The following is an 18,545-nucleotide window of genomic DNA, read 5'->3' on the forward strand; positions in this document are numbered from 1 at the left end:
GCCATTTCCTGCATTAGCGAGGTAGCGCTAAGAACAGAGGACTGAGCCTTTGAGGGAATATCCTCACTTGGCCCCCTTCTCTGCTCCCCTTTTGAAAAAAAAAATATATATATACATACATATACATATACATAACATATACTCATATATACATGTAAATATACACACATATATACATATAAAACTACCCCATCAGGTGCTATTGTGATTATCATGTAAGAGAAATTTTTCTAAAACAGATGTTTCTCATTTCTATGATAGTATAATAATTTCACTGAGAATGAGTACACATTATCCCTTCATGGTTGTTCATTGTTGTGTTTTTTTTTCTGTTCTTGGTCATTGCACTTAGACAATGCCTCTCATGACCACAATAATAATGTTAGGCTCGTGCCATGCACAGGCCCCACTGTAATCAAGGGTGACAAGTAACAACTGAACGAAGTAGTTTGATGGTTTTGCAACATTCATCGGGAATAGAAAAAAGAAAGCGGGTATAAAAAGAAGCGAAGGAAGAACATACTATAGATAGAAGCAGATAAACTCCAAATAACCTGCAGAGTAAGATAAGCAAGAAGTGAGATATGGCGGAAACCCAAACCACTAACGAGACGACAGAGGAGGACGCCACTGAATTACAGTTCCCCAAAGGTACTACAGTGGGTGACTGATAGATTTACTTTCGTAATGTTATTCTGACGTTACTGATATTAGGGAGTTCATGACAGTTGATAGTATTCGTTGTTAGGTACACTAATTACACTTAAGGGTTTGTTTGTCTATAAGCATGGCCTAATTTTTGCCGAAATATTTGGCGATTTTGGTTGAGTCTGACTAAATTTACGTGTGGCTCCTATATTGAGTACTGTTACATTCATGTACAATTAGATTGATTGCTGTTTCGCTCAAAAACAAATCTGTGGCTGAAGAGATTGGCTTTTTATCATTTTAGCTCTGCATTGCTTACAGCTTTAGATATTGGGTGTTTTTCTTGAGCAATACTAGTATGCTGTTTAGAATTATGTCAGCAATTACTTAAGATGATGGTAGTGAGGGTCATGTACATTGGCCAAAATGTGGAATTTACTGATGTAAAAGTTGGTAATATATCCTTTCAAAAAAATATTTGATGGAGGTTGCTTGATCATTTTGTTGACATCCGCCACCATTTTTGTAGTGCTCGGTTATGGATGTGATATATGTTTTGACTGATATTTTTTTTTTTTTTTTTTTTTTATACTTTGTCGCTGTCTCCCGCGTTTGCGAGGTAGCGCAAGGAAACAGACGAAAGAAATGGCCCCCCCCCCCATACACATGTACATACACACGTCCACACACGCAAATATACATACCTACACAGCTTTCCATGGTTTACCCCAGACGCTTCACATGCCTTGCTTCAATCCACTGACAGCACGTCAACCCCTGTATACCACATGACTCCAATTCACTCTATTTCTTGCCCTCCTTTCACCCTCCTGCATGTTCAGGCCCCGATCACACAAAATCTTTTTCACTCCATCTTTCCACCTCCAATTTGGTCTCCCTCTTCTCCTCGTTCCCTCCACCTCCGACACATATATCCTCTTGGTCAATCTCTCCTCACTCATTCTCTCCATGTGCCCAAACCATTTCAAAACACCCTCTTCTGCTCTCTCAACCACGCTCTTTTTATTTCCACACATCTCTCTTACCCTTACGTTACTTACTCGCTCAAACCACCTCACACCACACATTGTCCTCAAACATCTCATTTCCAGCACATCCATCCTCCTGCGCACATCTCTATCCATAGCCCACGCCTCGCAACCATACAGCATTGTTGGTACCACTATTCCCTCAAACATACCCATTTTTGCTTTCCGAGATAATGTTCTCGACTTCCACACATTTTTCAAGGCTCCCAAAATTTTCGCCCCCTCCCCCACCCTATGATCCACTTCCGCTTCCATGGTTCCATCCGCTGACAGATCCACTCCCAGATATCTAAAACACTTCACTTCCTCCAGTTTTTCTCCATTCAAACTCACCTCCCAATTGACTTGACCCTCACCCCTACTGTACCTAATAACCTTGCTCTTATTCACATTTACTCTCAACTTTCTTCTTCCACACACTTTACCAAACTCAGTCACCAGCTTCTGCAGTTTCTCACATGAATCAGCCACCAGCGCTGTATCATCAGCGAACAACAATTGACTCACTTCCCAAGCTCTCTCATCCCCAACAGACTTCATACTTGCCCCTCTTTCCAGGACTCTTGCATTTACCTCCTTTACAACCCCATCCATAAACAAATTAAACAACCATGGAGACATCACACACCCCTGCCGCAAACCTACATTCACTGAGAACCAATCACTTTCCTCTCTTCCTACACGTACACATGCCTTACATCCTCGATAAAAACTTTTCACTGCTTCTAACAACTTGTCTCCCACACCATATATTCTTAATACCTTCCACAGAGCATCTCTATCAACTCTATCATATGCCTTCTCCAGATCCATAAATGCTACATACAAATCCCTTTGCTTTTCTAAGTATTTCTCACATACATTCTTCAAAGCAAACACCTGATCCACACATCCTCTACCACTTCTGAAACCGCACTGCTCTTCCCCAATCTGATGCTCTGTACATGCCTTCACCCTCTCAATCAATACCCTCCCATATAATTTACCAGGAATACTCAACAAACTTATACCTCTGTAATTTGAGCACTCACTCTTATCCCCTTTGCCTTTGTACAATGGCACTATGCACGCATTCCGCCAATCCTCAGGCACCTCACCATGAGTCATACATACATTAAATAACCTTACCAACCAGTCAACAATACAGTCACCCCCTTTCTTAATAAATTCCACTGCAATACCATCCAAACCTGCTGCCTTGCCGGCTTTCATCTTCCGCAAAGCTTTTACTACCTCTTCTCTGTTTACCAAATCATTTTCCCTAACCCTCTCACTTTGCACACCACCTCGACCAAAACACCCTATATCTGCCACTCTGTCATCAGACACATTCAACAAACCTTCAAAATACTCATTCCATCTCCTTCTCACATCACCGCTACTTGTTATCACCTCCCCATTTACGCCCTTCACTGAAGTTCCCATTTGCTCCCTTGTCTTACGCACCCTATTTACCTCCTTCCAGAACATCTTTTTATTCTCCCTAAAATTTACTGATAGTCTCTCACCCCAACTCTCATTTGCCCTTTTTTTCACCTCTTGCACCTTTCTCTTGACCTCCTGTCTCTTTCTTTTATACTTCTCCCACTCAATTGCATTTTTTCCCTGCAAAAATCGTCCAAATGCCTCTCTCTTCTCTTTCACTAATACTCTTACTTCTTCATCCCACCACACACTACCCTTTCTAAACAGCCCACCTCCCACTCTTCTCATGCCACAAGCATCTTTTGCGCAATCCATCACTGATTCCCTAAATACATCCCATTCCTCCCCGACTCCCCTTACTTCCATTGTTCTCACCTTTTTCCATTCTGTACACAGTCTCTCCTGGTACTTCCCCACACAGGTCTCCTTCCCAAGCTCACTTACTCTCACCACCTTCTTCACCCCAACATTCACTCCTCTTTTCTGAAAACCCATAACAGAATAAATCTTCGCAGAATAAATCTTCACTGCTAAGAGAGTTGGGTCAGCGTTTCAAAGATTCTTTTGACATTTACAAGAATATTACTAGTACCTATCTGTACTTAACTTATCCCCAAGCTGCCCCGATATACTACAATTTCCTTATTGAATATTCGGAAGTAGAATATAATGCTCCAGATCATGCTCTTATTGTTTCTGTAAACACATTGCTATTTTTGTTTAAGAATATCATTCAATATTCAACTATGATAGGTGCCATCAGAAGCACTGTTGCACAGTAGAATCATATTTAGAAAGTATATTGCACCAGCCAGGCTCTGGTGGTTTCATGGACCTTTGGGCCACAGGGTCCAACATCTTAGTTGACCAACAACCTGACTCATCAGCTTGTACTCTGCCTGATCTGTTGGGGTAGAAAACCACAGAAGTCTACTCAAAGTGTACTCTGGGTAGCTGTGAAGTTTAATTGAATTTCATGAAGAAATTTGAGTTATTGTTGGAAATAAAGTAAGACTTGGGAAGTGAAATAGTGGTAGAATTTCTCCTGGCATATATTGGATCCTGACTCTGGCATATATTGGTATATGTTACTGGTGGCTATTGTTCCATGATGCCCAAGCACAGAATAGGCAGAGGAGCACTGTTCGTACAGTAGTTAAGGCACTGGTTGCATTCATCATTTGACCCCTGAACTTGTGTGACCATAGATATGTGGGCTTCTTATGAGGCTACTGCAACCATATATGTACAAGTTGCCTCTTTCCACTCTCACTGGAATTCAGAGGTGGCACTTTTTCAGTATGCAGGGATGCCATATGTCACTAGCAACTTAGCATAAGGAAAATAAAAAAATCTTCCTCTGTTGGTTACAGATATAACAAAAGGAAAATGTATGACCCTGTCTCTTTAAAGTGTGTTCACTTGCTGCTTTCTGCAGTGTTGAAATGCAGCCCAGCAGACTAGTGATTGTATCTGGAGCATTAATGATAGTGATATTAATTGGATGGGTGTTGATTATAATTTTGATCATGATAGGAAAGTTATTGGATTATGATACAGAAGAGATGTGAGTGAAAAATATAGAACAAGAGATGGACAGTCACTGCCACTGAACAAAACATCAACCGTTCTAGGCATAACATACGACATACATGACATTCAGTCCCCACACCAGAAACAAAACAAATGCAACACTCAAACTAAGTGCTCTCAGAACACTAAGTGGCCTCGTGTCTGATCATCCACCCTCCGAAAAGTAAATATGACAAAGCAGCAAACCACATGCAATAGAGCACTCAGAATAATCCCTGACCACTTTGTGACCACATGTACTCAACACTTACATAATGAAACAAAGATCCTCCCATACAATCTCACCTCAAGGTGTTTGGCACTACTACAACAAAGACAGTGAACATGTATTATTTAATAGACCTGCACACACACTTACACACATGCACACACTATCACTATCATTAAACTCTGTGACATATGGTCCTGATCATTGGGCATTGCTTGCTTCCTGAGCACTACAAGAGCCTCAGAAAGACAGAAGGGACTCTAGGGGCAGGAAGAAAGCAAGTAAGGGAAGTTGTATTCATATAAGATGAAACATAACTAGGTTAGATGCTTCTCTTAGTCTTTCTTAAGTTAAATCCCATGGTATCAACTCTTCTACGAAATCATGATGACCATTTTGTTATACCTTGACAAAAATATTAAATCCTCCCAACAGATACAGAAATAGTATATAGTACTTTAGAATGGTTTTGTGCAACTTACCTCTCATCTTGGTATGAAACCAAAGTGTCATGTAGGAGGTTGCAGTCCATAAGCCTACATATTTACCTCATTGTGTTTGGTTTGGCACTCTTTCTAAAATAATTTTTTGTTTAACTGTCTATAGAGTTTCAGATGGGAACAGGCAGTGTGTTCACTGTCTATAGTATTTCAAATGGGAACAGGCAATGTGTTAAACAGTTTGGGGAAATTTCTCATAAGTTTTGGAGTTGATTATATCCAAAAAGGTAGAGCTTTATGTTCAAGATTAATTGAGGTTAAGATGGATTTTTTCCTTGCGTTCATATAACCCCACACTTTTCCTGTTCTTCTGATCATTGCTTATTTTTTGTTGAGATTTAAAGTTGGTATGATCATAAAATTTGGAAAAATCTACACATACATTACAAGAATTGATCCTCATGATAACAGGAACACACAGAAATGCTCAGTTTTTTGTCATCTATTGTCAACAATCTTGTCAACAGTTACTGCAGTAGGATTAAAAGAATATGAATCATACATTTTCAAATTAGAGTAAAATTGAATTTTTCCACCCAGTTGCCTGAGTTTGATGGGTAATGAATGTGGGGTCAGTTTTTTATTTTTTGCCATAATGTATTATTCAAATACGCCTGGCCCTTGGCCTAGGGAAATCCGTTAGTTTGCATTACTATGTTCAAATTCATTAACATAAATACTCTAAATTCATGTTCTTCATTTCCACATCAGAGGTAGCATGAGGAACAGACAAAGAAATGGCCTCATTTGCTCATGTCCACACTCATGTGTAATGCACCATAACCAGAGGCCCCTATTCACAACCAGACCTTTCCATGGTGTCCCCTAACCGCTTTATATTCCTTAATTTACTTCATTGATGGTATGTTGTTCACTGCATACCTCATTCCAGTTCACTTTCTCCCTTGCCAGCCTTGTCATGTTCAGGCCCCAAACTTCAAAGCTTTTTCCAATACTTGCAGTAGATCTGAGGCACCATCCTCCCTTGGAAAATACTGTTGTTCTGACTTCATAGTGTTAAACAAATACCTAGAAGCATCTTGTACCTTAACATTGCTAGCCTTAACTTCTGTTCTATTAAAACTAAGAGAAAGGGCTCAGTGTTTATTTTTATTACTTGCACACAATATCTTTCCTCTAACTCTAGCATCATTAGTGATGTTATTCAAGAAACTTGGTATTTTCTGTAATACATTAATCATAATACCTTTTGGAATTGCAGAATTTGAAAAGGCTGAGACTCTGCTTATCTCTGAAGTACACATGCTTTTAGAACACCGAAAGCAGACCAATGAAAATGCGGAAGAGGAGCAAGAACTAAATGAGGTAAATGACGTATTGAGGAAATTTATAAGTATGAAATAATAGAAATTTCTAATGTACTTGTGGTAGAGCAGTGTGGGTTATGATTACAGTTTCAAGACTGGAGTGAAACTTGACCATTTGTGTCTCCAAAGGGCAATTGCATATCAGCAGTCTAAGCTTATTACAGTTACAAAGTTTTATGTTGATACAAATTTACAATTGTCCAGTAAGTACTGAAATTACAGGTTGATGATATGAAGAGATACTATTTGGTCTGATTTTTAGATTAGTTGTTGTGTCATTAATATATATGTGTGTGTGTATGTGTTTTGTGTCAGAAGTGGAGGGGACAAGGAGCAGAGGATGATTAAATTTGAGAGGGAAGGATGGATTGAAAAAGATTTTGAGAGGTTGGGGCCTAAACATGCAAGAATGTGAAAGGCATGCACAGGATAGAATTAATTGGAATGACGCACTATGCAGGGGTCAGCAAGGTAGCACCAGGATACAGTTGAAGAAAAGCCCATCCTATTATTTACACACATGTATACATACATGTACATGGACATATACTTACATATTCATACCTATACATATATACACATGTATATAACTTTTTTCATACGTATTCACCATTTTCTGCATTAGCAAGGTAATGTCAAGAATTGATGACTGAGCCTTAGAGGGAAAAATCCTCACTTGGACCCCTTTCTTTGTTTTTAGATATAGGCAAAATAGGTGATCAAGGATCAAAGCTATCACTGTGGCACATTCATTTAAGACTTAAGGAGGTATGCCATATACATCTTGACCACTTGTAGCTGGGAGAGAACTCAGACGACCTTGTCTTAGGAAAGTATAGGGGAGGGGATAGCTTCAGAAGGCAAAGGGGGAGAATTAAGTGCAGAATCATCCAGGGGAGAGTTCAAGGAAAGAATGGTGCCAAAAAGTGACTACCATTTGGAGAGGTGGTTGTAGGTTGATCAGGTTGGAAAGAGGAGTAAAGGTTGAATGATAGAAATTGATGGAGATGCTTTTGCTTTTGAGCAAGAAAGATTCAGTAGAAGTCAGTGAACCTTGTTTTTTATGAAAGTGCACTTGACTGAAAATATGTAGAATTTATACAGTTTGGTACATGTTATTTCATTTTATTGTAAAGATTTTCTTTCCAAGGTTTATTTGTACTCCTGTCATTGACACTGATTCTGATAGCCATATATTTTTTTTATCTTCAGAGGTTTATGAAGACTTTGAACTACTGCGAACGATTCTCAAAATTCAAAAATAGGACAACCATAAAAGCTATTCGTGAGCTCCTAAACCAAAAGAAGCTACATAAGTTTGAGTTAGCAGCATTAGCAAATCTATGCCCTGAAACTCCAGAGGAAGCAAAGGCTCTGATTCCCAGGTAATTGTACTGTTTTCATTTTTCTTTCATGATTATTATTAGATTTAAGCATATAATGATATTGGTTTGCCATGTGCTAGAAGGGAAGTATATTATGTGGTGTTTATATATCATACACAAATTAAGAACAAAAGTGAAAAAAGATTCTTTTGATAGAACATTTAGTCAGACCATAAATTACTTACATCCATTGTTGCATTGAATTTCAAACTGAACAGTACCTTTTTTGTCATTTTGATAGGGCTGGTAAGCGTGGTTGCAACATCATTTCCCTTATCCTTTTTCTTTTTTTAATATTCAAACCATATTATGAAACAACTTGCAATATTGCAAGTGACAGGAATAGTGTCACTCATTGGTGGCTTCACATATTTTCATTTAAGGAAGACAGGGCTTTCAATGTGAAGTCAAATGCCAAAGCTTTCTTCAGAATTTTTTTATGTTCTTATTTTTTGACACCGAAGGGATAAATGTAATTTATGGCTTGCCTATATGCATGAAGGAAAAAATGCCATCACATTAGCGGGTGGAATGTGAAACAAAATTAAAAGTGGAGAGATTATATATAAAGAATTTTTAAGTATTAAGAAATATACTGGGAGTACTTGAACAACACTTTTATGGTAATTAGTCTATAGTTATATTAAAATGTACATATTTACGTTAAGAACATAAGCATCCAGAAATGTAGAACTACTGAGTGTACATACAGAATTGCCCTCTTGAACATGAATTGGCCCTAATTATATATATATATATATATATATATATATATATATATATATTTTTTTTTTTCTTTCAAACTATTCGCCATTTCCCGCGTTAGCGAGGTAGCGTTAAGAACAGAGGACTGGGCCTTTTTTGGAATATCCTCACCTAGCCCCCTCTGTTCCTTCTTTTGGAAAATTAAAAAAAAAAAAAACGAGAGGGGAGGATTTCCAGCCCCCCGCTCCCTCCCCTTTTAGTCACCTTCTACGACACGCAGGGAATACGTGGGAAGTATTCTTAATCCCCTATCCCCGGGGATAATATATATATATATATATATATATATATATATATATATATATATATATATATATATATATATTATTTTATTTATTTATTTATCATACTTAGTTGCTTTGTCACTGTCTCCCGTGTTAGCGAGGTAGCGCAAGGAAACAGACCCAACCCACCCGCATACACATGTATATACATACACGTCCACACATGCAAATACACATACCTATACATCTCAACGTATTCATATACATACACACACAGACATGTACATATATACACATGTACATAATTCATACTGTCTGCCTTTATTCATTTCCATCACCACCCCGCCACACATGGAATGACAACCCCCTCCCCCTCATGTGTGCGAGGTAGCGCGAGGAAAAGACAACAAAGGCCCCATTCGTTCACACTCAGTCTCTAGCTGTTATGTAATAATGCACCGAAACCACAGCTCCCTTTCCACATCCAGGCCCCACAGAACTTTCCATGGTTTACCCCAGACTCTTCACAAGCCTTGGTTCAACCTGTTGACAGCACGTCGACCCCGGTGTCCACATCATTCCAGTTCACTCTATTCCTTGCACGCCTTTCTCCCTCCTGCATGTTCAGGCCCCAATCACTCAAAATCTTTTTCACTCCATCTTTCCACCTCCAATTAGGTCTCCCACTTCTCCTCGTTCCCTCCACCTCTGACACATATATCCTCTTGGTCAATCTTTCCTCACTCATTCTCTCCATGTGACCAAACCATTTCAAAACACCCTCTTCTGCTCTCTCAACCACACTCTTTTTATTACCATATATCTCTCTTACCCTTTCATTACTTACTCGATCAAACCACCTCACACCACATATTGTCCTCAAACATCTCATTTCCAGGACATCTACCCTCCTCTGCACTATTCTATCCATAGCCCAAGCCTCGCAACCATATAACATTGTTGGAATCGCTATTCCTTCAAACATACCCATTTTTGCATTCCGAGATAATGTTCTTGACTTCCACACATTCTTCAGTGCTCCCAGAACTTTTGCCCCCTCCTCCACCCTATGATTCACTTCCGCTTCCATGGTTCCATCCGCTGCCAGATCCACTCCCAGATATCTAAAACACTTCACTTCCTCCAGTTTTTCTCCGTTCAAACTTACCTCCCAATTGACTTGTCCCTCAACCCTACTGTACCTAATAACCATGGTCTTATTCACATTTACTCTCGGCTTTCTTCTTTCACACACTTTACCAAACTCAGTCACCAGCTTCTGCAGTTTCTCACCTGAATTGGCCACCAGCGCTGTATCATCAGTGAACAACAACTGACTCACTTCCCAAGCTCTCTCATACACAACGGAATGCATACTTGCCCCTCTTTATTATCTATTTATTATACTTTGTTGCTGTCTCCTGCGTTAGCGAGGTAGTGCAAGGATAATAATTTCTCATCATATTTTTCACTTGTTTATCTTACTTTTCCACTACAGTACTATTCCAATGAGTAATACTTCACCAAAATACAACCTTCCTCCAAATTTTAAGAATTAAATTGTACTTGGTGTACTGACTGTGATTGAAATTCTGGTCAAACTTCCCTTCTTTAACTGTCATCTCCATTCTTTACCTAACTCCTATTCTTTCTCTCATCATGGAAGATTAAGAGAACTTGAACTATAGTCTGAAAAGTTGTTAAGATAAATGATGAATACTGAATGGAAACAAATTGCAGGCATTAGATTTACCATATTTACTTTGATCAGGAACTTCATGTTAGAAAAAAAAATATATGCATTAGATTTATAAGACTTCTTTGGAATAGGAGGAACCAAACTAAGCTTTTTCCCAGAAGGCTGAGTCATCTGTTCCTGGTGCTATCTTACTGAAGTGGAAGGGGTGAAATGCAAAAAAGATTATTTCAAAGAGGCACTAAACAGAAATATTCAAGAACCTTGCATAAGAAACATGGAAAGACTCTTAAATGTCCAGGGCCAAAGATTGTTAATCACATTGCCTGTATCTATCAATAATGTGAGGGCTTGTACAGTGGAGAACTTTCAGAAGACCTTGAATAAATTTCTGCAAAATGTACCAAATCATCCAGGCTGTGGTTGTTATATAGTGTTGTGGGCAGTGGCCTCCAGCAGCCTGGTTGACCAATAACCCAATTCAGCAGCTTGGACCGAGTCCAGTTGTGGGACAGACAACCTCCAGGAACATAATATGGTAAATACAAGTTTAGGATGAGCAAAGAAAGACTAATGAGGGCCTATGCATTAGGAGTACAGGTAACAAGCAAGAGATGTAGAGCTATAAGGAGATGGAAGGACAAAGTGAAGACAGCTGTAGGGTCTCAGGGCCAGAACATTCTGGAGGGTGAGGCATGCCATAGGTGAAATGAAGTGGATAGACGGTCTGCTTTGGGAGCAACCTGCTGTCTTTGGGGGTATGAAGTGGCAGAGATAAACCATGAAGGAGTCCCTGGGGTCAGCCCTGGATGATGGTCTCAAGTTTTGTTAAAGGATTCGAGACAGATAGAGAATGGATGTGAGCAAGTGAGACCATTGTTTGTTTGTTCCTGATGTCATCTCTCTAAGGCAAAAAAGTCAGTATGTAGAAAAAAAAATATAGGAAATTAGGTTTGTTTTTGCCTCTTATTTTGTTGAGAGTACAGAAATAAGGTGCAGGATGATACCCATAGAAGTACTCAAAGTGACATAGAGAAGGTATCAGCTTCTATTAAGAAGTGGCTGATGAAATTCAATGAAAACTATTTTTGATATATTTATGGAGGTAAAATGTGAATACTGAATGTTTGGAAAAGTATTCCAATTTCAGTGAGAGATTGATGCTAAAGTTTTTATTAACAATAAGAAAAAATGCTGTAGTCTAAAGTTCCAGTGCAAGAAACTTCATGACAAACTATCAAAAACCATGTTAACCAACTGTAACAAATACAGTGTTTACGAAAAACATTGTCCACTTCCCATATATTTTCGAAGATGATACATGTCTAAGGTTTATTATAGGCAAAAGCATGTGATGCTTTCATGATGAAATCATCTTATATCTGGTTACTGAGACTAGCATTTCTAATGGTGTGAGCACCAACAACCAGCCTCAGTTTGCCTTAGATTATCTTCCAGGAGTGAAGTTTTTTCTTCACTTCTCCTGGCTTCCACCTCATTTTGGGAGTATCATTTCTGGGTATTGTCTTTCTTCCACATATGCTTCAAGATGGTTGGCTTCCAACTTTCTAAGGAAAGAATAGCCTGAATTCTCACCTGTTGGCTTCCAACTTTCTAAGGAAAGAATAGCCTGAATTCTCACCTGGAAGCAAGAAAATGTGGGTACATGTGAGATTTTTAGGCACACTGGGTTGTCACAATGCACGATCAGACACTTGCTTCAATGATCACAAATAATTGTGTAACAGTATATGCCATATAGATTTTGAAAGTTGTCGACCCCCAAAAGCTAAGCCTGAGGCTGAGCTTCTGTGCTGCTTTGCTGGTAAACCAGGCTGTTCAAGGTTGTATCCCGCAACCCTACATGACTATAGCCTGGATGGCATGGTACACATTGAAGATGCAGTACTTATCCAGGCCTTTAAATTTCTTGACTTTCAGTTACATGTAATGTGTTGAACAGCCTTGAGCTCCAGATGTTTATGGAGCCTTCATGTATTTGATTTATTGGAAATTTTGATTTTAATGGTAATATTTTACAGTCATCCATGCATGTCATTCTAGTATCGAATTATTTTTGAGTGTAACGTGGGAGCCATAGCTCTAGGATGTACTGAATTATGCTATACCTCTTCTATCTGCACTCCAGAGAATACATTTGCAGTGTTTGTTGTTGTTTCCAGTCGATAAGAACCTGGACAATGTTACGAAAGGTTGTGAAAGATCTTGACATTTTAATCCTGAAAATTCGCCCTGGCATGATAATTGGCATTACTGTACAGCAACTGTCTGCTGAAGAGTGTAATTGTCTTGAAGAAGATCATCATTAGCTTTCCCTCTTATCTTGAAAGTGCATAAAATCCAGCCTGCCATCTTTTTTGGAAGGTGGAAATGTTGCTCTTTGCTGAATTTGAGCATGTGCCTGTTACAAGGGCATTCCCTCAAGACATTTAACTGAAATAATAAGCTATACATTAGTCAGGACATTCAGGTTGTTTCACTTTGAGCCATTTGTACAACATGGTGCTTTAATTTAGGATTTACCAGGGTCTTTCACTGAGCAACAACTTTCTATGATTCTGATCCAGCGGGAAGTATTTAACAGGCATTGAGAACATGTTGAAATATGCAGGATAAAATCATGTTGATCTCATTGACTGTGACATGCTTTTAAATTGGGAAATATTAAATTCCAGGGACAGCAACTTTTGAATTATGTAATTGCTGAATGATAAAACTTTTACCTTTAATGGTTTTAATCCCTCATCTCCTTGCCACCCTTCCCCTATCTCTCTGGATTTATAGTGAATTTTTGAACCAGGACAACTTTAGAAAAAAAAAATCCTTGCAAAACCAGATAATTAGGACATCAGATCCCCAAAGTCTTTGAAGCTATGTCCATGTCTGGGTTTGGCCTAGATTCCAGGAGTTAAAAAAAAAAAAAAAAGACTACTTCAGGTTGTGGACAGTTTGACCAAGTGGTTTCGACAATATGAAGTACATTGGTGAGATGACTATTTAAAGATCACTGTAAAGTGATTTAAGGTCAAGGTACCATTTTAGAGAACCTGTTCACAAACTTAGTGCAGATTTGTAAAAAGTACACATAGAATATTAGTGTGTGATTCTCCCAAAATTAAGAATGTCCCAAACCTGACACACTTGCATGCTAATTAGTCCTTACTTGTAAGGGTGTATAGTTAGAATGTAAAAAAATGATATTCCTTAATTGCATAAACTCCTAAAATCCATGTCCCCACACAATTAGGATTGCTGCACGTATTCCCTGCGTGTCGTTGAAGGCGACTAAAAGGGGAGGGAGCGGGTGGCTGGAAATCCTCCCCTCTCGTTTTTTTCTTAATTTTCCAAAAGAAGGAACAGAGAAGGGGGCCAGGTGAGGATATTCCTTCAAAAGCCCAGTCCTCTATTCTTAACGCTACCTCGCTAATGCGGGAAATGGCGAATAGTATGAAAAGAAAAAATATAAGTATATATAGTATGCACAGGTGTTAGTTTGAATGGGGAGGACCTAGAGAAAGTGAGGTGATTTAGGTACCTTGGAGTAAACATTGCAGTGGTTGCAATCATAATGGCTAAATGAGTCATAGGGTGGGGCCAAGGTCCTGGGTTTGCTTTTGGGGTGGGTGGAAGGAAAGATCATCATCTTTTAGTGAAAAAATGGGTATGTTTGAAGATACAGCAGCCATACAGCAGTCCTGACCGTGTTGAATGGATATGAATCTTATATTCTAAATGTAAAGGAATGGAAGGAGATGGATATGCTGGGAATTAAATGTTCGTGGATAGTATTTGATGTGATTCCATCTAGTATTACCAAGTGCTCAAGTAGCTCACTACCACAGCCTGATTTTTGACCTCTGTTACTCATTCCATGTCCATGTTTTGGCTGCATAGGTTAGGGTCAGGAGAACTGTGCTGTCCCTTAATCCTTTCCTCACTTCCTTACACCTCCCTTCATTATTCTATTAATGGACCAAATGGCTTTTCTTCCCTGTAATGCTTTCTCCCTTACCTCTCGTTTCATATCACCAAACTTACCCAACAAACTCTCAAATACTTAAATTCTGTCACCTCTTCCAGCCTTCCTCCCCTCATATCTATAGCACAGTTTAGTAAACGTTCTTCTCTCACTCTGTAAGGCTTTGTAAAATGTATACTTTCTCTCTATTTTCTGTCAAACGCCGTTACTTTAATTTACTCGCAATTACCTTCAATCTCCTGTGCTAACACACATCATAAAACACACTTACAACTCCTGCAACTCCTCCTCACTCTCAGCAAACAAGACACTATCATCTGTAAACAGGCTTGTCACTAACCACCATACCTCACCATCACACTCCATCTCTGTGCCCCTTTTCCCCAGTTTTGCTTTCATCTTTCTTAAAAAATCATGGTGACATCACATAGCCCTGCCTCACACCTGTGATACACTCAACTCTCCATCCACTCTTACATATGCATTTGCTCCTTTGTAGAAGGCTTTCACATCATCCAGTAGTTGTCCCCCCTACCCTTTATAGCCTTAACACATCCCATAAAGCCTTCCACTCACCTGTCATATACTTTCTCTAGATTCATAAGATTCATGTAGCTTCTTGTCTTTCTCTAGATATGTTTCTACAGTCATTCTCAAAGGAAAAATCTGATCCATGCATCCCCTACCTTTCTTAAAATCCATTTGCTCATAACTTGTTCTGCATTCCATCAGTCTGTCAATCACTCTTTGAATACACTTTTCCTGGTACACTTAACAGACTCATTCCCCCATAATTGCTACATTCATCCTTAGCACCCCTTTGCTCGTAACTTGTTCTGCATTCCATCACTCTGTCAATCACTCTTTGAATACACTTTTCCTGGTACACTTAAATGACTCATTCCCCATAATTGCTACATTCATCCTTAGCACCTTTTCTTTTGAAAAAAGGAACAATACTAGCTTTCACGCAATCTAAAGCACAACTTTCTACTTCCACGCTGAATCACATATCAAGTGCATCCACTCTATCACACCCTCTCCTCCATACTTCAGCATGTCATCTGTAATCCCTTCCACTTCAGGTGCCTTTCCTTATCACACCTTACGATAAAAGACTACTTCACTTAACATGTTTGCAATGACTTCAGGTGGAAATGAAAATTGAACAAAAGTCAAAGATAGGAAAGTTTTCCAAATTTGCTGTGACTTTTGGAAATGAAAGTTGAATGAAAATCAAAGGAATGAGTTTTCCAAAACCCATTGTGTCTGATCTCGCACCTTAATAGCTCAAAAGAGATGTGCTTAAAATTTGGACTGGATGGAGAAAGAAATGTAGAGAATAAGGGGATATATACCCTATCTTCAGTCCTATGATAATCTTTGCTGTATGCTTGATGAAAACAGACTGTGCCTGACCAAAGGTTGCTATTTTCCTAGGCAGAATCTAAATTGAGTTTTTTTTGGCCAGTTAGTGTTACCACTGTTATGTATATTGCATATGTATTTTCATTGGTAAGAATGTGGCTTTTGGACATTCGCCATTGATACCCTATTGTATATTGGTGTCCATTAGTTCATATTCATTGTACTGTATCTTATTGTCAGTTTACCATCTAAATAATAAGATTCAAGTGTACTTCATGGATATTGTTATAACTAAATTCACTTGTGTACCTTGCACTTCACTGGGAAAAATGGCTATGGTAATTTGAATCTTGAAAGGTGACTCTGTTGGCTTTTAAAGCCAACCACTGGTCCTGAGGTACCTTCGTTATAATTTAAGCATACTTGGTCACCTTATTTGAATGATTGCAATGAACTAAGTGTAATCTATATGGCTATTAAAAAAAAAGGCTTTTGGTGGCCTCAGAATAGCCTTCAAGGAAACATGCAACAGCAAAAACCTTGCCCAAATTCTGAAGTACCTACAATCGAAAATGGGGACATCAAGATGTGACAGTTTGGCCATGAAAGAGCAACTAACAAATGCACAAACCTATAAACACTTGAAAATGGCCTTCAAGATCAGTTTGTAGTACTTTAAAAATTTACACAGACTCTGAAGTACTTACAGCAAAAGTCTGGAGTATTTTGGTGCTACATTATGGCTGCAGATGAGTAACTAACAAATGCAGAAATGCAAGAACACTTGAAAATATAAATCCTTCCAATATTATAAAGTACTTTACCTACATTCAAAATTTTGGGGCTCTAGGTGCTACACTTCAGCCATGAAGGAATAAAAAATGCACAGACATTTGAAAGTGGCCTTTAAGGCCAAATTGTAATAGCCTAAAACTTGTCTCAAGTTCTGAATGATCTACACCCAAAATCTGTGGCCTCCAATTATTGCAGTTTTGACTGTGAAAAGAGTAATGCAAAACACCTAAAAATATTATGTTCATAAATAAACTCATTTGCATAAATTAAATTGTGCATGCAAAGGATAACTGCCTTATTACGTTTATTCATTAAAAATATGTGGGAGGCTTGTTAACATTTCATCCATGAACACGCCTTCATTAAGTATTACATGCCAGTCTTAACAGATAGTAGACTTATGGTAATATCTACACTTTCCAGTTTGGAGGGACGATTTGAAGATGAGGAGCTTCGAGTTCTCTTAGAGGACATGGCAACTCAGCGAAGCTTCCAGTATTGACATTACTTGTGTAGTTTTAGTGTTCTTCCTTTTATTTGATGTTTAAGTATGTAATTTCTGCTAAAGTATTTCACAATATTAGCCAGTACATTTGAAGATGTTAGTGATTTATGGTTTTTTATAATAAAATATTTGTGTCTTTTTTTCATGTTTCTAGGGCTATTGTCTGATCTCCTTTGTAGGATCAGCTTAATATCCTCTTGAAATATGAAAAGGTAAAGTTTCATGGCTTTTATAATAAAATAAAGACTTGAAAAGTACATATGTTGTTTTCAAGCAGTTAACCCCTTGCATTGTAAATGTAGAAATTTTCTAAAGTGTGCATTTTTCTGCTGGAGATAATGATAGTATGCTGTGCCTTGCTTTAGAAATACAGGTAAGAATATTCAGTCCTCTAGAGGAAATATGTAAAATTTAATACTGAATTAAAAATGACATATTTTTTCGTTTTAGCTTATGTTACTGATAATATTTTCAGAACACTTGCAGCTCATTTATAAGATAAAAACAATAAAATAAAACAGTATTAAAAGGTGTTGCAATCATATGTGTCATTCTTACAAATTTTGACATCCTTGGCAGGCTGGGATAAGTGGAGACTTTTACCATGGCCACCCCTTTTGATGGGAGTTCTTGGAGGGAATGGGCTTAAGATATACAAATAAATAGATTTAAAGATAAGGCTAGTTTGAATCTATTCTGATGCATGTATATGAAATCCAAATCTGTAGAGTCAAGGTGAGTAAAATTGAAGACTAGCAGAGGTGAATCTATGTATTCATACTTCTAGGACTTGTTCCTTTCAGGAACTCCCAGTCAAGAGTGTGGGCACCTTAAGAGGGTTTCCACTTTCCCTGTTCTTAATACCTCCTTTGTGTACATCATCCCGTGCATTCTTTCCCCAATTTCTCTCCCTCTAGTACTCTTCCACACCTTCCCCATATCACAGGTTGTCTTTCTCACACCAACCCCTTTAATAGTGCATTTATATACTATCCTTGTAAACTCCTGTCTTGGCATTATTTCCACAAGCCCAAACGACATCAAAGTATTACTTTT

General features: G+C 38.4%; 1 protein-coding gene across 1 annotated transcript; it reads left to right on the forward strand.

Moving 5' to 3' along the window:
• The first annotated feature begins 395 nt into the window (after positions 1 to 395).
• Polr2D (RNA polymerase II subunit D) lies at positions 396 to 17,746 on the forward strand. Its single transcript, XM_071666011.1, has 4 exons — positions 396 to 651; positions 6,646 to 6,749; positions 7,964 to 8,136; positions 17,408 to 17,746. The coding sequence occupies exons 1-4, from the start codon at positions 585 to 587 to the stop codon at positions 17,484 to 17,486; spliced, it is 423 nt and encodes a 140-aa protein (XP_071522112.1). The 5' UTR covers positions 396 to 584; the 3' UTR covers positions 17,487 to 17,746.
• Positions 17,747 to 18,545: the final 799 nt, after the last annotated feature.

Source organism: Panulirus ornatus, chromosome 10 (genome assembly GCF_036320965.1).
Source record: "Panulirus ornatus isolate Po-2019 chromosome 10, ASM3632096v1, whole genome shotgun sequence".
NCBI classification, from domain to species: domain Eukaryota; kingdom Metazoa; phylum Arthropoda; class Malacostraca; order Decapoda; family Palinuridae; genus Panulirus; species Panulirus ornatus.

Coding starts and splice junctions, on each gene's coding strand:
- Polr2D (XM_071666011.1), top strand. CDS start 585: ATGGCGGAAACCCAAACCACTAACGAGACGACAGAGGAGGACGCCACT. Junction 652..6,645: donor TGAATTACAGTTCCCCAAAG/GTACTACAGTGG, acceptor TTGGAATTGCAG/AATTTGAAAAGGCTGAGACT. Junction 8,137..17,407: donor GCAAAGGCTCTGATTCCCAG/GTAATTGTACTG, acceptor TACACTTTCCAG/TTTGGAGGGACGATTTGAAG.